The 20,689-nt window shown below is 39.2% G+C and overlaps 1 protein-coding gene across 1 annotated transcript in view; it reads right to left on the reverse strand.

Annotated features, from left to right (window-relative positions):
* Nucleotides 1–20,689, reverse strand: part of AR (androgen receptor) — a 189,791-nt gene that overhangs the window by 48,401 nt on the left and 120,701 nt on the right. The window contains exon 3 of the mRNA XM_077145595.1: nt 11,878–11,994. Coding sequence (XP_077001710.1) covers nt 11,878–11,994 — 117 coding nt within the window. The remainder of the gene's footprint in view (nt 1–11,877; nt 11,995–20,689) is intronic.

Consider the following 20,689-nt stretch of genomic DNA (forward strand, 5'->3'; position numbering starts at 1 on the left):
TAATGTTTAATCAAGGGATCACAAACATCTTCACTAGTCAGACAGATATGTAAATGAGTCATATAGCCTAGTAAACATCAATAGGTAGGCTGGAGACAGCGATTGATGTTGCCTAGGGGCCTTCTAAACAAATTTTCTAAACAAATACTGTGCTGGACCAACAGAATTCTGCACGTAAATTTTGGCCTGGGGAAAGCCAGTTCATGGCCTCTGGCTTAAATCGTTCCAGGAAGTTTTCAATCCACTGGAATTAGATTTGGGGATCTCATCATGTGACTTTAAGATTAGAAGATTGGAGGAACACTGAATTTTGGGTTAGGAAAGCTCACTGTGGGACATCAAGAAAGTCCCTTACCCTCTCTTGTTCTTAGTTTCCTCATGCATGCATATAGGAATATAGGTTCTGGAGGCAGATGGTCTCATTGGAACACTGGCACTACTGCTTACTAGATGTCTGACTTTGAGCAAGCTTCAACTCTCTATGCCTCAGTTTTCTCATCTGTAAAATAGGGATAATACAAGTAATTACTCCATAAGATTGTCATGGAGAATAGAGGTACCGTGGTGGTGTCTGGGAGTAGAGGACAGATTTTATGCCACCAGAAAGTCTCTCTAAGACTGAGACATGGTGAAAGAATGCACTGGATTCAAGGAGGCAGAATGCAATGACATTATAAATCTGAAACGCAAAATAAAGGGGCTTATTATTATCGGTGGTGGTATTCATAGTCTTATGGAATGTGTAACCATGTACGAATCCCTTTATTTTTCCTATACCTCAGTTTCTTCTTCTGTATGATTGTGACAATCTGACCTGAACCCTGCATAGGACTATTTTTAGGAGGAAATGAGATGATCCCAGTGAAAATGCTCTGAATCCTGTAAAAGTGTATGGCAATGGACAGGCTGTGACTTTTTCCAAGAATGGATCTCCAGCTAGAAAACATTCTAAGAAAACTCCCTAGGGTGGCAAACTGTGAGAAATAAAGACTCTCAACTTGGACCAATAGTTTTGAGCCTAAGGCTGAGAGACAAATCGACAGGTTTCAGAATCCTAAAATAATAGCAGGTTTTATCTCATAGGGTTGTTGTGTTTTTCCCTAAGGGACTGCATGTGAAGTGCTTAGCACAGAGTAAATCCCACAGGTCAATAAATGATGGTTCGTACTATTGCTAGTTACTAAGCCCCATGTTGCTTAACTTCATTGCCTTTACTCCAAGCAGTTGAACTTCTTTCTGTAAAAGCTAAGTGAAGAAACATGTCTAATTTCTATAAGGACTGAAATCTAATGGTAAAGAGAACCAGAGTTGGAAGAGTCCCCAGAAATCAATCTAGCACAGTAGTAGAGTATCAGGGGTTCTACAAATTTCTTTAAGGGCCCCTAAGAAGAGGTAAAGTAGGCCTGAGTATGTATGTGGCTCCATCTCCTTTCAGACCAGAGCAGCAATGCTTTAAGCTGTACCTACATTTGAGACTCTGTGTCAGACTTTGCTTGAAAAATGGGTTCCATTGACAAAAAAAGTTTGAGAGCCCTAGATCTTGTCTTTCCCTTCCCCTCTCCTCCTGACCAATGCCTATTTTACAGAAGGCCAAATGTGCTCACTATGTCTCATAGTTAGTTAATGGCAGAGCAGGAACTAGAACCAGGGATCCTGATTTTTAGGGCAATATTCTCTCCATTTCATTAGGAGAGAAGAATCAGTGTTGGGAGTTGGATACGGTGGGGAAGAACTAGGACAGGGAAGAGGCCAGGAATAGAGTCACTCCTTGATAGATGTGAGCAGGAGATTAGAAAGGGGTACAACCAAGTGAGATTAATAAGCATAGGCCAATCTCTCTCAGGCAAGAAGGTCAACGGTCCTTCCCTCCACACTTCATCTTCCTTCCAGTCCCAAACCTGGATCAGAGGAATTGCCAGGGAAAAGAATATCAAATTTTATCTTTCAAGGTCTTTGTTGGATTATTTAGTCTAATGGATTTTAGTTCATGGAGGAGTAAACATAATTAATAATAGAATGATATTCAATGCCAAAGATCCTTGCCAAACCACAGAATCTGGCAGAAATTATTTACAAATCTCCTCTCTCTAACGACTGAGCCAGAAGAAAGGGGCTCACTGTCCAGATGCCATCCTGAGTGAGGGGCACACGGTCATTACCATAAACCAGCTCACGTGAAATTGCAGAGCCTGGAAATGCTTTTGAATACCAGGCTTTTCCACTGGAAAAAATAGCTACATGAATTTAGAGCATACATGCTTTTACAATTACATTTAAACTGACATTAAAAACAAATGTGAAACAGTCCAAGCTGAACAGGTCAGCATGACCTGGAAAGCAAATGAGAAAAAAAAGAAAAAGAAAAAAAGGCCCAATGTTAACAGCATTAATTCTGTCAGTCTGTTGTAAATAAGAAAATACCATTGGTGTATTAATGGTTTTATTAAAGGAAATATCACTAGCAGAAATATGCAAACAAATCTAAAACAGTTAAAAAACAAACCACATTAGCCTTTCAATCAACATTAGGGAAATTCTTGCAAGCCTGGAGATTAAAATTTTGCCCCAGGGAGGGGGGAAACACATGCAGAAGTCCTTTTCTGGCTTTTTTCCAGACTGTTACTGAATGGGGGAAAAAGAAAGAAGTTTTTGCATCTGTGTGTGTGTCTATCTATATGTGGAAGAGGGTAGGAAAGGATGGCCTGAGGCAAGGCAGGGAGAGTTCTTTTGACTGTATTTGGCTGTCCCTGGCTTCACCAACTCCACCTTCACCAGAAGGAAACTGGTTTCAATATGGAGGTTCTGGGAGCACGGACAGAGTATTGCAAGATAATTACAAACTCCAGGTGCCTTTCTGCTTACATCAATGCAATGTTTGAGGCTGGTTTGGGAGAAGAAGGAGGCCTTACATCTGAGGGAGAGGCCAAGTTTGAGATGTGACCAAGTGGTAGGGAAGTATGGGGGCACTAAGGCGAGAAGTATCAGGTAAAGTCTAATCATTTTCCTCCATCATTCTAACTTCAATAGAAAACAAAAGAAGTAAGCAATGGATCTCATATTTTGCCTCTCTCCCTTGTTATGAAAGGTTCAACTGTGTGTGAGCTCCTGAAAACAGAGTCACCTTGACTTTGGGAAAATTGACAAGAGAACTGTCTGACTCTAATCTTCTGGTATGTTTGAAGAAAGTGACTGGCTAGCTTCCTGGGGAAGCTCCTCCAGTAGAAGCAGGAATCTCATCTTTGTTTACTGAGCTGTGCAGATCAGCTGCTACCTTTAGCTCAGTGATGGGGCCTGAGGCTAAGTGCTGGGTTCTTGGGAAGGGTCCAGCAGAATGGAAGGAAGGGGAATGCTGTGAATTGGAGAATGGAATAAGGGGAATGCTACAAATTGCCTAATGACCTGGAAAAAATAGCCAAAGGAGCCTGATAGGCACAATGGCTTATTCAAGTTAGCCTAGGCAGGAACTCCTCTCTGGTACCCTGAGTCCCATCAGTACAACTTCTTCCCAGCAGCACAACACGGAAAGCAACCAAGCCAGCCAAAGCTTCACTGCATCTGCCTGAGTTAGTGTCTGGATCAAGTACAATCAAGAAGCACTCAGTCATGACAAGCCATATTACAGGAGGCAAGGATCAAGACAGCCATGACTACATGAATAGTAACTGGTGCTACTTTTAGAGCTAGTCCTAACAACAGCCCTGTGACTTAGGTAAACACCATCATTCCCACTAGGGAAAACCATCAGCTAAGAGAGTAGCCCCCAGTCCCAATGCCAGAGTCTGTGGTGAGGAGGTAGGGCTCATGCCCCTATGTTCCAGATAGCAAATGCTTCCAGGCTATCCACTAGAGACCTCTAGAGCCCTCATTTTGAATGAGGCAGGTCAGCCTTTCTTCAGTGCCTGGTCATTTTGAAATGTTTGCAATTGCCAGCCCAGAAGCTTTCTAATATGAAAGAGAGACACTGTTGAGTGTATCAGTTTAAACACGGGGCTTGCACGTAGCAGGCTCCATATCCAAATCCCTGAGTCAGGCCCTTTGACATAAGAGGAAGCATTCAAAGTCGAGAAGAAGGGTGGCTGCTGCTGTAGATTAAGGATTTTCCGTTCCCTTTTTCTACCTACTTGTAAGTCAGAGGTGAGATGGAGGAGAGGACATTGTTTACTTGGAGTTTATTTCTCTTTTCTTTTCTGCTTTATTGACATATATACTAAAAAGCTTATATAAATGTGTGTACATGTGTGACTCTCTGTATATAGTAGGCAAGAATGGGGTGGAGAGTGGGGAGAATGTGGGGTAAGAGAAGGGAGGTGGAATTTAAAAGTCTCATTACAGCCACTCAGAGACCAACAAAAACTCCCTATTTATTCTTCTGAATTTCTTGCAACAGCCAAACAATCCCACAATACTATAAGCATTATTACTCAGGCCAGAGATGGGAGTGCTTTGAAATTAACATCTTTGTGCTTAACAGCTAACTAATCAAAGCGACTGTGCCTCATTTTCCTCTGGGGAGAGTCCTCAGTCTCTTTCAGATTCATTGTGGCTAGCATGACCCCTCACTGTGCAGGCTTGGAGTGGTGACCTTTCATCTTGGCCAAGATCCAGAATTTGTTCTCAGTTCAAAATGCCAGTCCAAGATTTCTGCAGGTGATTTCTTCAGGATCAGTGCCTACAAGGTTTTAATTGCTGACTGCTAGAAGGCTGAAATATCCCTCAACAATTTGCACTTCAATCACAGAACCTATGGTCTAGTGGGCAAGCAGGAGAAAGAAAGACATTTATATGCCTGGGTGAAGAGTTCTAAAAAGCATAGCAAGGATTAACTGGACTGACAAGAATGGAGACTAATTCCAAAAGAGGTGATCCATAGTAGTGATTCCAATTCCAGTTTACTTCCTAGATATCTGTTTCATGGAAATATCATCAGTAAGAGAATCTGAAGATCTGCTGTTTCTGTTTGGTTGTGTAGTTTTTTCCCCTTCGTTGTCTCTCTTAGCAACAGGATATCAAAGGATATGCAAGTCTCTAAGAAAAGCCTCTTACTCGGGTAAATTGTCTCTATATATAATTTCAGTAAAACAAGAAAATTCTTTAAAGACTTTCATGATTTTAAGGAATATATCCTACAATTTGTAACAACAGTGACAATTTTCTTAAATCAAAAGTAAAATGTTTCCAAACAAATCAGTCATCTCATCAGCTCAAATGAAACTCTCTTTCCTGAACTGCTATATTTGGAAAATACTTGCCTTTGCTTATATGGTTTATGACATGCTGTGTACTCTTAGCTTTCAGCTTAGTATCTCTAAACAAATAATGTCTGACATCATGTTACTCTCCCTAGAGTAACTGAGGGATTTTTGGAGCACTCAAGGCAAAGGTAAATAATGCTAAAATTTTTCTGCTCTCTTTACCCTTAAACAAATTCAAGAATTTTAAAGTGAACATTTTACAAGTGAGCTACCCATTGAAGGACCAGATATGGAACATCATCAATTTTGATTAGAAAAAAATACTAACCTATAACCATAGTTGTCTAGAACTAAATGCTCAGAGTCAGAAAACAACATGTATGTTTTGCCCAGATTATTTGGTTTAGAAGAATTCTTTATATTTATATTTCTCTCCATATAACGTTTCCTTGATAGCTATAATTAGAAAGAAGCATACCTTTTCTCCTCCAAAATGCCATTAAATATGGATGTAATCTGAAGGATGGCATTCTAGGTCATATAAGGATTTCAAAGGTTAATTTAAGGGTGATTCTGATGTCAAAAGACGAAGGAACAAGAATCAAAAGCCACACTGTTGGGTGCACAGGTGGTTCAGTGGTAGAATGCTCGCCTTCCATGTGGGAGACCTGGGTCTGATTCCTGGACCATGCACCCCCCCCCCCCCCAAAAAGCCACACTGTAACAACAGAGAGAGAACAGGCCCCAGTGTTGCTTGGGAGCACAAACACAACAATGCTCATGTAGAAAAGGAAGAATAAAGGCTAAAGTGATATTTACTGTCCGCCTACTATGGGCCAGTTTCTATGCATATGTATACCAGTTTTGCAAGGACAATTTTATCCCCACAGTATAGTTGGGAAAACTGAGGCTCAGAGAGAGCTGATTTATCAAGGTCATCTGGATTGTGATTGGCAGATCCAGGATCAGAATCAAGGCCTGCCTGTATCTGAGTCCATCATGCTATTTCCACTATACTACATGACCTCTTACAAAAGCAAAGTGAAACAAAATAAAATGGAACTGTGTTTTTAAGTCCTGAGTTACATGTTGCTGTCAAGTTTATGGAGCAATTCTGCTCCTCTAGGCATGTCTCACATATGCGGATTTGTTGGAGCACCCGGATATCTGAGAATGACATGTAAGGAGCAGCAGTTCTTGGAACTGAGACTTACCACTTGAATCTTCAGCCTGAGGATCTCTAGGGTTCTGATTTAGAGAGTCATTGGAGAAGGGAAGAAATCCCAGTAACTGATGTTCATACTGTTAATTCATTATGACACTGCTACTGAACAGGAGGTAGATGAGATTCAATTACTGTGTGGGCAAAATGGGACTGAAATTCTGTGAACCTGTAATTTCTAGGCTCCTATTTTAGTAATTAAGTTATGTAGTAACACTATGATGAGGTTCTGGGTACACGTTACAATGCAGTGTACAAAAGGGCTTTTAAATTTGAGGGCAGATTGTTCTAGAATTCGAAATATTTAGTGATCACTCTGCATGATGCTGGAAGTTACATTTTTCAGAAATTTGTTCAACATTTTCCTTGGGTCAGGAATATGTTTTGCAGTCATTAGAAGACCTGTGCAATAACCTTGCTTCAGACTGGATTACAGGCTACCCTGTATGTACGAAAATAAGACTACAGACCCAATATGGTTTATTTCAGTGTCCTTAGTAGCTACTGTATATAGTCTTGAGATGTGATGAGGATGGTCTGCTCTTGGTTATTAATGCATTCTTGGTAGATTGTCTTGGTGAGCAGTGACAAACACACAAAATGGATGTCATGGGCTAGGAATATTGTCTGGCTGGAGAATAGAGCATTTATCTATACCCTAGTTTTCCAAAGTGTGTCCAGGAGAACATTAGTTTTGTAGGATGTGAACGTGTTATATGACAAAAGGGTTCTTTGGTTGAATTAAGTTTGTGAATCTTGAATTACAAAGATCTTCAGGTTACTTTATTTGAAAGATTTCTCAAGGCCTGGAATACGCTAATATGAACTGAAAATCTTCCTGAGCAGGACCATAATATGCAGATATCCCCAAATTATATGAACATGGAAACCATTTTTCATGGAGCACATCACAGAACAAGTTTTCTCAGAACCCACACCAGAAAAGCTTCACTCAGACAAAGGCAGCTGGATTACTGTCTTTCTAAAATTTAAGCCTTCACCAATACGAAATTCATGCTTCTACTAATTCTCTTAAAAATAAAATACATACAAATAAATGGAATATGTGATTGTGTCTAGCCCATGGTCATAAATCTTCAACAATCTGAAGTACAAACTTCTTAGAATAATAACCAAGTCCATTTTCAATATGGTTTCAGCTTGCGTTCTCTATTTCCTCAAACTCTAAATGATTTTATTTCATTGTGCCTTCATTCAAACTATGCTCACTGCCTTGAATGCCCTTTCTTTTTTCATCTCACTCAACTTCTGCCCAGTGATTTCCTTTTATCTTTTTAGTCTGAGGTGTCCTTATTATTACTAAATGTCTCCCCTTGCTTATTCTTGAGGTCAGGGGTCATACCTTATTATATCTGGCACATAGTAACACTCAATAAATATTTGCTAAATGGATAAACAGGTAAGTGAATTGTGGAAAGAGGGAAGGACTAGCTAGTTGGCTGACTGGAAGGATGACTGAAGAGATAGAGGGATGAATAAATGCTGTGAAACTTGTCTCCTGAAGAACCATATCATATATAATATTTCAGAATTGGAATTACTTTCTTGCACCCAGGACATGTGGCTCGGAGGTAGCAATGCTGGGTTGCTCTTGAGCATGGAGAATGTTGTAACAACTGGTATCAAGACTGCCTTCAACAGTATAAACCTCAAGGATGTTCATAACATCCATGATGGCATCAGACCATGGCCAGATGCTCCCTGAGCCATCTTCCCAAGTCTCAGATGCAGAGTTTAGGCTCCTAATAGGAGAGAGACTTCTCAAATCTGCTAGAGTGGTCTTTGAAGGAAATGCTGCACACTTCAGAATTTCCATGCCCTGAGGGTCCACATTCTTTCTCCTCTTCTGGAGTTTGAATGCTGCCTGAAAATCCCAAAAGGCCTACCACCTCCCATGGACCAGAAGTGGAGGGAGTAAGCAGGGGTCAATGCTATTTGCTAAGAGCTGAGAAATCAAGGGTTGAAAAACACAAAAAAGAAAGTGTTTGAGGAGAAGACACAAAGCAGGGAAAAGTGAAGGATCAGGGGCAAAGAGAGCAGAAAGGTCAATTTTTTTTCTTCCTCATTACATTTTGGAAAATGGGAATCTTTCTTTGGGCAGAGCACAGAAAAGTAAGAGATGGCTGTGCATTTATTCTAATTATGGGCTGTGAAATATCTGCAGCTAACTCACCGGAAGTATGATCTTTATCTGGACCATTATATTTGTGTTTTCTCAAATGAAAAGGAGCAAGGGATTTAAATTTTGAAGCAATTAGCAACATATTGTTTTCAAAAGCAGCTAGTTATGAACCATGTACAAATAGAGGGCTCATTATGTACGAGTAGTTGAAAGCCTGGAGATAGTCTTTAAGGGAGCCACCCTGATAATCCAACCTCCCCATGCATCCTTCTGAAACTCCAAGAGTTGCTAAGAAAAGATGCAAGAAACAGGTAGGTAAGCCTAGAGGTAGGAAGAAAAAGGATGTATGCATTACAGAGCTGGACACTGAGGAGATCCCATCATCAAACCATGAACAGAACACTATGGAGAAAGCCAGATTAGAAAGCCATATTTTAGAATATGAACCCAGATGTTACGAGGACTTTTTTTTTTTTTTTGCATGGGCAGGTCCTAGGAATCAAACACAGGTCTCTGGCATGGCAGGCAAGAATTCTATACCAAGTAAGCAGCCGTCAAGACCAAGCAGCCATCTTCTCTTAAGATACAGAGCAGCCTTTCTGCTCTCCACTCCTATAACAGTCTATTCATCCAGTCTATTTTTAGACACATAATAGATCTTATTTAGGTGTGAATTGTGGTGGCTAAAATTACTATGCAAGCCAAAGCACTCAGGTCTTGATTATATTCTGTGAGTGGTGGATAGACAATCCAAAAAAAAGGCTCATAAACCAGCAATCCTTTTTGTGTAGCTTTTAACATATAATCACAAAATGTCACAGTCAGGCAGGGAAAATTGAGGCTCAGAGAGGATCATGGACTTGCTCAAGGCCACATTCCTAGTTGCCATTCTGGAATATATTATATAATTTTATTTGGGTGATGGGAAGAAGTTATGTGAATTCTCCTTCAAGACCGTCAAAATATCTATGTTGAATTCAAATATTATGATAATGGATGTAAAATGCTGAAGTTTTTAGAAGGACAACTCCGCATTGATGCTTTCTTTCTTTCTTTCTTCCATTTGCTTGTGTAAAAGTATAGTGTACAATGAATTTGTAAGTTAACAATAAGCTTGGGAAGGCGTTGCAGTGTGGCGGCAGGGTATGTGCAGATAACTTTAGCAATATGGAAAGGTTTGTTTTCAAGTGGTCTTGTCTATAAGGGTAAACACTTAGGTTTTTATTCACATGGTACTTGAACGCAACATATGGTTCCCTTAATTGCTAGAATGAGCTTTCTAAACAAGATCTTGGTGGTATTTTTTGGTTTAAGGTGATCAAGAGTGATTTCTGGTAATGCTCTTCCTACTGGAGCTATTACATATTATAGGCCATGCTAAGTAATGCAAGATAAATGCCAACCGGGAAGTGCTGTGAACAACCATGTCAGCTAAATTATTAGTTATCACACTGTCATATAAACCTTCACATTCGTCTAGCACTTTTCACTTATCAAACATGTTCACATTAATTATACCACCTGATCTTCAGTATAGCTCTGCAAAGGATGTCTCTCTAAATTATGGATGAAGAAATTGAGTCTCAGTGAGGGGCACAATAAATAATAGGATTGGGCCTTTAACCTAGGTCTGCCTGACTCGAAATGCAAGGCTATTTAAATGAGACCAATAATCCCTGTATCTTGTGGGCACTTTTTAAGGTTTCCAAACTGAAGCTCTAATGCCTAGCAAGGTACTTGTATGTATATAGCAGACACTTAGTAAATGTCAGATGGATGGAACTGAAATGAAAACCAGCCATAGCACTTTGCAGCTTCTCTTCATTATGTTCACCAAGCCTATTCAAATCTGAGCACTCTATCTAATAAACCAATTTAAAAATTCACGGTACAAGTCTGTCCAATAAATTAATTTACAAATTTATGTCTGATTGTTATATTCAGTAGTGAAATAATCTGTTATGTAGGGACTACTGTTTAAAAGGGATTCTCAGTAATCATGTCACAGAGTGGCATATAATGGAAGATAATTGCTGAGACATGGAAGGCATTTTAAGATATGAACCCAGATGTTATGAGGACCATTGTAACAATTAAACTTTGCTTGCATCAAAGTAGGCTTTCATTTCATACTAGCAGATGGCAAGTCAAGAATTCCTTTACCTGGGAGCCCTCATCTCTTATAGGTAATTCACAAAGGTCTAAATAAACAAGATTTAAGCATGTCAGAACCCCTCATGGTAGGGTCACAACAGTCATATAGAGAAAACGTCCTCCTGTCAATCCCTTTGTCATCTTTCCTGACCTCCTCTTTTCTCTTCTCCCACCCCAGTTCTGCTTCTTCCTCCCTACTGCAAACCACAAATGTTGAAAATTTATGGAGTAAGTCAAGCAAACCAGAACAAGGGAGACTCAGATATTTGAGTCTTATTTGATGTGGCTGCCTAGAAAGCCACTCACAGAACATCTAGCTGAGATGTCTGGGAGCACTGGATATCACTTGAGATGCCTCTGTTGAAGCTGTCTCAAATTAAGCCTGGGCCAATTCATTTGTACTACTTTGGTCTGTTTAGAGAATATTACCGGCCTGTGAGAAGGGAAGGATACAGTCACCCACATGAAAACCCAAACTTGGTACTGCTCCAGGGTTAGAAACAAGTTGGTTTCTGTAAATCTGCACATAGGCAAAAAAGGTGTTGAACACTTCATAGATAGCCAAAGATGGACAATTGCTCTAAATTAGCTGGGGACTGGGGAGGAGGGGTTGGATTCTAAGCACTTAGATTTTCCAAGGCTGATAATGAGTAATCAGGTATGAGGCTACAGTTTCACCCAGCCAGAAACAGGCTTGCCTTTCTTCAAGTTCTATTTCCAAATCAAAGTAGACTAATGAGCTTGCTTTTCAGATGAAAGATGTATCCAGTGCCTGGGTCATCCTGCACCTGAGACTGTTCTGGATTCCTAGGGACCATTTAACAACATCAAGCCGGTACTATTAAGACCCCTAGGATAACTTGCATAGTCAAGTCCACACTCGCTCACCCTTTGTTGGGTACTGATACCTGCTTCACACGTCCTGGTCCCATTTCAAGCTCCAGAGTAGGTAGTGGCATGGTTAAGGATAAAGAAAGGTACCAGCTAGTTGATGGCAACACTGGGCATGAAGGGGTCAATCTGCATTTAGAGCGTGGTTGGCTTCTAGAGAATGCTCCTCCTTGGAAGCATTGAAGAGGAAAATACATTTTAAAGAGAGAAATAAAAGAGGAAGGAGAAAGGGAGAGAGAGAGGGTGAAGGAGACAGAGGAACAAAAGTATCATACCTCCCAGAGTCATTCCTGCTTCATAGCATTTCCGGAGACGACAAGATGGACAATTTTTCCTTCGGAATTTATCAATGGTGCAATCGTTTCTGCTGGCACACAGGTACTTCTGTTTCCCTGGGAGAACAAATACAAGAGTAAACAGACCTGTTAATATGTTTCCAGAGTCTCTTCCTTAAGCATTTCTAGAACAGAAAGGACATGAAGATAAATCCTGCCAGAGGAGAGAATTTGATGGATAATAGTTCCAAACAATTTGACCACACAGAAATGAACCACTGCAATGGATTTCTTAATTCAGTGCTATATAGTTTGGTTTCCATAGGTGTTTTTAGTAGGGATGATCAATTCAGGCACTTCTGATAGTTCCATAATTAAGACTACTCACTGTGTTTGTTTTCTAAGTAAACGCTCTGCTTTTACAAAAGCCAAGAATGCCCATGAGAAAATAATCAATTGTTAAAACTGTCATTCTTTTAATATGGCACAGCAGAGACTTGGGCTAAACCAACATTTCCACCTACTGACACTGATAATCATGCATAGGGTCATACTTGGGCTATGGGATGTTTATTTTTCACAACAGTTGTACAGGCAAAATTTTTATAAAAGAGAACTCCATGGGATTTCTACTTGTTTTTAAATTGCTGGTGATCATACACCCAATCCTGTGGGTTATAAGAGTCAGAGATAAATCTCACGGTTTGCATAGTGAATAATAACAAATGAAAGGAAGTCCTTTGAAGCCATCAGAGGAAAAGGATTGCTGTTATGTACACCTGGCGTTGTCACAGATACAAAGAAACGCATATACACACAGATACACACATGCACATGTGCTCAGACTCAGAGATCTTCAAGAGCACAACTGCTCAGAGAAAGACATGGAGGTCAACTTAAAATCATATACCTTGCTCAGTACTTTGTTCCCTTGCTCCTAGAACGGGCCTGTCACACAGTAAGCTCTCAATAATCATTGACTAAATGAAACAATCCACAAGTGGAACTGAAATATCCATAGACACAGAGAGTCACAAGTGGAAACAGAGATAAAGTCAGCTGCTGTAAAACATAGAATTTTTCATGTTCATAGCCTTGATCTAGCCTAAGCTTGTGCATCCCCTCACTCTAAACTTTTCTTCAAGTTCCTGGTTTATTTTTCTCACATTTACAGCTGTGCTTTAGTTTACTGGATAGACTAGGATTTTAGGAAAGTTTTTTTTGGCAGGGGAGAATGTTTGTGGTGGGGTAAAGGAAGCAAAATTGAACAGTGATTACTATTTTATAGGAGGGGAAAAAACCCATAAATTTAGCTACAGCTCAGCTTTCCTCTCTGCTCTCCATATACAAATCAAGCACAAAGAACACATTTATTATAGCAGCTTATTAGATATAGGCAATTCAATGATAACCAGGTCAGCAAAGTACTGTTTCTATGGGCTACCCACAAGAACATGGAATTGGCTTTATCATAATGAAGTATTATTTTTCTTTCCTTGCTTCTTTCCTTCTCCTTTCTCCCCCCCCCCCACCTTTGTGAAAGAATTCCAAAATGTTGGGCCTGAAGGAACCTTTAAATGTCACCTCAGTATAACCCTTTTTTGCCAAGGATGAGTTCTGAGGAAGAGACTTGTCTAAAGACACATTGAATTGGAAGCCACTTATGGGGGGGGGGGACCACACTATTTATTGGGCACCAACAATGAGCCAGGCTTGTGTTAGGGGGGTTTACTTATGCTATTTCAATGAATCATCTCAGCAGTGCTTTTGAGTTAGGTATCATTACTGCACTTCATTTAACAGATGAGAAAACTAAGATCTCTAGGCCAGTTCTCTTTCTAAAGGCTTTTTTTTTTAAAGGAAAAGAAATGGTTCTTTGAATGCCATTATACCTTTGGGTGTTAACTTCTAGAAGGCAGGTCCTATTCCAGTGGGTTCAACTCCAGTATGAGGAGATTGTGGGTGTCCTAGAACTGGGACACCCCAACAGTATGGGTGCTACTGCAATCTTTAAGAGTAGCTTGTCATACTGATTACTGACATAAGCTCAGGTTAAAAGCATTTGCCTTCTTTGAGGGATATCTTCTCCCATACGAAAATACTAGCTCCTGAACCCCAGTTTGACAAGGAATAATTGCATGGTCAATGAAATAAGGCAGCCAGAGAATTTCTAGATGCTGAAAGAGGATCACCCTGTGAGTGAGGGAGTTTATAGTGGAAAACGCATGAAATTGGTGCTTTTTTTTTTTTTTTTCAAATTTGGAACTCAGATCTTTTGACTAGTCATAGTTCATATCTTTACCCGAAGTGCCTCTTGGGCTAAAACAAGGCAATCAAAAACACAGGAAATGATTTACCCATGCATAAGTTCAAAGTTCAGTATAACAAATGTCACTGCATATTAATTTAACATTTAATGAGCATTTAATACATGGCAGGCACTGGTCTAGGTGTATAAGTTACAGAGGATAATCTCAGCTGAACAAAATATTCAAGGCCCAGATTGCAGAATCTTTATACTACGGGCTTAAGTACTACTGGCAAGCATGAATTTAACCAAAATAATGGTTTCTTTTCCCTCTAGTCTACCCCTTTAGGACAGTAACTTCCTGTAAAATAGTCTCTTATATCTGGTTTCATTTGGTCTCTTTTCTTCTAAAACCCTCCAAATAATCGGGGTATACTTTAATACAGTGATAGAGAGGCACTGATATTGTAAACCATATGTAATATACGCATAGACAACTTGTTTATGTACATGTGCATATTCATGCATGTGTGAATGCACAGGTGTATGTAATATACACACACATATATATACACATATATATACACACACACTCTGGGTTTTGGGATTATCTTTGTATGCAGACATGAATATGTGATCACATAAAACTTGCAACAAGTCAAAACATATAAATACACATGGCAGTGCATTTTTTTGAAATAGAATAATGGATTTAAAGCTTTAAATGATACAATGATGAAGTTTTTAAGGTCTGCAGAGATAGATATGGAAGAAATCCATGTTTTGCAATTCCTTAAAACAGGAGTGTGACTAACTTGTACAGCTTGGATTGGGACTAGAGGCAGGGGGTAGAATAGACTACTTTCCAAACTTGTCCTCAGCCCACTTCTCCTACCTGAATTATTATCTTTCCCCAAATGATGGCAGAGCCAGTGTATAATCACTGGGATGCTATTACTTCTTTCCTGTCATTATATTTCTCCAAATACATGTATTGAGGTTATCAGGCTTCTTAATAATAATAATAATACTCCTTCTCCTTGATTAGTTTACATGGCCTAATGACAATCTTGTGCAAAGTTAAGTACAGCAGAGATTGTTATATATCCCATTCTGTATGTGATGAAAATGAGACTTATTAAGATTAAATTGATCTGCCTCACATCAAATGCCCTGGCTTGCTCCAAATTACAGATAATAAGGCTATGAATCCTACAGATTGGAAAGAATTTTAAACACTAATTGGTTGTACCACACCTACTTCCCCGTAGAAGGCTCGGATCCCGTCTGTGGCATCCTTGCAAAATGGTTACCCCACCTTGTTTTGAATAGTAGTCCATCCCATCTTCGGACTCTGTTATAAATCTCTTTCTCCCATTAAACTCGTTATCTGTCTCCTTATAGTTCTGACCCATGGGGCCTAATTCAAAACACAGAAGTTTTGGGCTTGAAAAAGACCTTAAAAACCTAATAAAATGCTCCAATGTGAGGTTTAATTCCACAGTTATGAAAATGGACACAAAGTATTGAAGCGATATGCTCCAAGTCACAGCAAGTCAATGGGAGAGCCAGCACAAAACCTAGCAACTGCATCCATAAAGACATGGAATGGATGGTTGTATTCTGAGGGTAGGAGACATCTTTTTCTTTGTCAAGTGACTGTATGGCCCTGTAGGTGCCTTCTCAGTACTCAGATGACACAAGAAGTATGTAAATGGGATCTGAGCTTGCTGCAAAGTGATTCTAAAAGGTCCTCTAATGCCGTGTCGTAGCTCAGGTGACTGAACAATCAACACAGAGAACCCAAACCTTTATCTAGCTATCCTTCCTCTGAGCTTACAAACATTATACACAGCTCTTTGACAATATTGCCCTCCAACAACAAAATTATACCAATAACCCTTAACCACACTCTCACAAGAAAGTCACTGTGAAATCTCTGACAAAATATAAAAATCTTCTCTCACATTGAAAGAGATAAGGCCAAACTGCAGAGATGTGAACAGACTATATATTTAAATGCTTGACAACTATTCTTATTAGATCAACCCCAAACCCTTTGACTACCATGAATGCTCACATAATATGCTGGTAAGAGGTTCTTTGCATGCTAGCTGGCCCTGAGATACTTTGTTGCCTGATAGTGTTCTGCATCTTTCTTCATGGGTCTATTCTCCCATCATATCTCTTATGTATAATTCAAAACACCAAAAGGAACAGAGGTTATAAGAAAGCCTCCAGATATTTTCTCTATAGTCTCCCCATTTCTGTTATTCTGTCAACCTCCATCAGTCCTGCTATGCAATCTTAGTTGACTTGAATGTCAAGATTAGGCTCCTTTCAACTTGTTCATTCCGAAAAATCCTGTTTGGAGCAGAAGTGGTAAGGTAGGCACGTTACCCACTATTGGTTACATCGCATCACACAAATGAGGAAAAGGTCAAGTCACCATCTTAATACTTGTAGAAAAGGCTAAGGATTGTAGGACTTCTCACATATAAATACTGTGGTAATGCAGGACTGTATGAGCAAAACTAAAGGAAAAAACAACAACAAAAAAACTTTTTCAAGTTATGTAAGAGAAGACCTGAATTAAGTGGGAAGACATAGAATGCTCCTGGATGGGAAGAAACATTATTGCAAAGATGTCAATTATCCCCCAATGAAATCTGTAAATTTAAAGCAATCCAAACAAAATCTTGACAAAATAATCTCAGAGCCTATCTGAAAGAAAATAAAATGTAAGAATGACAAGCTATTTTTGAGAAAAAAGAGTAATTAGTAGAGACTTTCCCTACCAGGCATTTAACATATTATAAAGCCACAATAATTGCAACTGTTTGATATTGGCTCCAGTATAGATTGATTTGTGGATGAGAACAGAAAAGCCAAAGACTCCATTATATAAAATGTTATTAGAAATCAGTGAAGAAGGATAAATTATTCACCAAATGGTGTCAGAAAAACTGGTCAATTGTTTGGAAAAGAGAATAATGTTAAATTATTAGTTGAAACCAAAATTAATTCCAAATGGATTGATGATGCCAATGAAAAAAACAAAAACAAAAGATAATCACTGAAGTACTAAAAGAAAATATAGATGAAAATTAAAAAAAAAATTTTCAGATACACAAGGGCTTTGAAAATACGACAACATAGAAAACACAAATGAATATTTTGATAGACTTAACTAAAAATATTTAAACTTTTTGTCTGTGAAATAACATTATTAGCAAAATTCAAAGACAAACCAAGGAAAAAGTTTTGACATCAAGTATGAAAAATTGACAGCCAATATCCTTCATAGAGATAAATGGCACAAAAGAAAAGTGGGACACAAATATGAATAGGCAATTAGCAAAAGAAGAAATGCAAATATCTAATAAACATGAAAATTGTTCAATGTCACTAGAACTCATAGGAATACAAATAGGACATAATTTTCACAAATCTGATTAAAGATTAAATACTCAGTGTTGGAAGAGAGTATTGCTGGTGGGATTATAAAGTATATATTCTAGAGACCAATTTTTCAATATATTTCAAAAGACTTAAAAATGTACATAAAGTTCCACTTCTAGAAATACTTTATAAGAAAATAATATGTTAAAAGTAGAAGAAAGAAGTATTGGTAGCACTGTTTAAACAAAGAAAATTGGAAAAATTTATGTGTCCATGATTAGGGAAATGATTAAATTATTCCATATCCATTCAGAGAACACTATGCAGAATATTAATGATTATGTCAATATCCACCTTATTTTTTAACTTGAACGGATATTAAAAATATACTTTTTTGTTAAAACAATAGCAAAAATGTAGTTACCAAACAATATAGGTAGTTGCATGCCTTTTTTAATACATAAGGCCTTACAGTTCATTTAATATGGTTTTATTTTTTTTTTTGCAGTAGACCCTTTTTGCAAATGAAACGTCACATGGACATCATATATAAAACAGTAAATTAATCCTATTCTGCCTGAAGCAAGCATGGGAGTCATAGAACTTCTTTTTCTGCAGCCTTAGTCCTATGGTGCCCTTAAGAAAACTATGTAGGATCCTCTAGGGCTGTGTGGAACACTTTAGAGACATACTAATTCAATTCAACCTGTATACACCTTGTTTTGCAAATTGAGAAACTGTGACTCAGAATGGAAGAGACTTGCATATTAAGGTTACACCATGAGGCAGTATCAAAATAGGGACAAGATTCCAGGTCTTCTCATTCTTAGTCTAACAGTCTAGTACTCTTCCAAAATGAGATGATAGATGTGAAAATACTAGATAGAGTATAAATCACTATACAGATCTTATCTATTATAATTATTATTTAAATAATAAAACTCATTTATTATCAGAAGTGGCATTGATCACTGCAGACATCATCTAATCCAACATTCTCATTTTTAGGGATGGGAAAACTGAGATCCAGAGAGCAGAATGGACCTGACAAAGATTAGTCAGTGACAATCACAGGACTAAAACACAGATCTCCTGCCCATTATATTCTCTGCACATTTGTTTTATCAGTTTGAAGCCATTTTCATACCTATTATCTCTCTTAGCCTTTCTTCAAAGCAGGGAGGGTACAACCCATCACCCTTAATTTATATATGGGGAAACCTGAGACACAGAGTACTTCACCACTTCAACTTGGCAAATACTTTACTTCCTGCGTTATCTACCCTGTATGTTCTAAATTTATCCACTGCCTCTTAAAAGTGACAAGGAGGAATATCACTTGACTTCCCTGGGGAGAACAACAGAAAGAGAGGGGAAACCAATGTGTTTTGATAGAGTACTCTGCAAAGTGATTAAATAGATGTTATCTCATTTAATTCTTGCCAAAACCCTTGCAGGTAGATATTGTCACTATTCTACAGATGACGAAAATAAGGCTCAGAGAGGTTAAGTGACTCTCCTACAGTTACCAGCTAGTAAATAGCAAAAGCATGATTAGAAGCCAGGTCCGTATGACCTGTGATTTTGATGCTTGCCCTTGTCAGTGTGATGTCTCCTCTCAAATAGGCCCTGTTCTATACATCAAAGAAAGAGGCAGTACAGAAGAATAGTAAAAAGAGCACAGAGCAGTAAGTCAGAACACCTGGGAACTGGCCCAACGCTCTCACTGAATCACTGTGTGACCTTGTACATATTCCTACTTCTCTCTGGATCTCATTTCAAACTCCCGATCTGTAACAAGAAGGGAATGGGGTACACAGTGGTGACCTAAGGAGAAGTCTTCCTTTCACATTAGAATTTCTGCTGGGAGTTTCATAGCCCACCTGAGTGTGACTGAAGGAAGGCTGGGATACATTTCCACCCTTGACCCAATAGTGAAGCCAGTTCTTCATCCCTACCTTATTCATCCAGTCTCAGGTCTCTTGACTCTAAAGGTTTTTTCTCAAAAACAAAAACACCCCACTATCAAAAGGAGTAGCCAGGTGCCTCTCTCCTGGGTGACCCTCATAGACAGGAACCAGCCCAGCCCATCTAGAGTCATGTGTCCTATGAACACAGCATTCTCTGAGACTGAAGCAGCTTAAAATCTCTGGCTCTTTGCCAAGGGTTCTCTTCTTTGAGAAGCTATCCCCAGCATTATTGAGTTCCAGTTACTTCTTTCTCCCAGGATCCTGCCCTTGGATATGCAGAAGAGGCTAGATAGCTTTAAGCACACATCTGTGCCCTGCCAAAAGGCAAGTAGCTTGTGAGAGGACTTGTAAGATGGTTTGCTCTAATGCTCCAAGGACCCAGGTCCCCTTGCCTACCTGGAAACACAAGTGGTGATCAAGTACCGTAATTAGGCCCTCAGCCAGGCTTTTAGCGGATACCTCTACAGGAAGGCTTTTTGAGCGTGGTCCTGAAGCTATGACCATTCTTGTTTATTTGACTTTTTTGATTTCTAGTGGAAGAGACGATAGGAATCAAACCATGATTCCTCTTCTTAGCTTTCAGTGACCTCCACAATCTGGTACAAACTCCATATAATAGAAGTGTAAAGAGCTCCGAACTTGGAGTCAGAAAAGCAGGTGTCAAATCCCAGCCTCACTGCTCTGAATTCAGTTGGGCTTGGAAAAGTCTGGACTCTGCTTCTTCATTTAAAAAAAAATTGGTATAAAAATAATGGTATTGGTGGGCAGTGGTGGCACAGTGGCAGAGTTCTCACCTGCCATGCCAGAGAACCGGGATTCAATTCCTGGCGCCTGCCCATGCCAAAAACAAAACCAAACCGTGTTGTCTATTTTTTGGATCTCATGAAACAAATGATGCAAAATGTATGTGAATGTGCTCTGTAAAAAGGGTGGTGTAAGATACATAGAAGGGTTATGTGTAATGTCACTAAACTTATTTTGTATTCTTCTTCTCTTCCCCTCCATCAGTGACCCTCTTCTGATCATGCTGCTCTCTTCACTGGTTCTTGCTGGGGTCACATTCTGTCCCCCAACACACAACTGCACACACTTCTCTGCTAAAGCCACACCTATTCATCCAGCACTATCAGCTCTGAACACCTTCCCTAGCTACTGTAGTTCAAATAGACCTCTTGCTTCAAGAAGTGGGATT

This window comes from Tamandua tetradactyla, chromosome X (assembly GCF_023851605.1).
Source record: "Tamandua tetradactyla isolate mTamTet1 chromosome X, mTamTet1.pri, whole genome shotgun sequence".
NCBI lineage: Eukaryota > Metazoa > Chordata > Mammalia > Pilosa > Myrmecophagidae > Tamandua > Tamandua tetradactyla.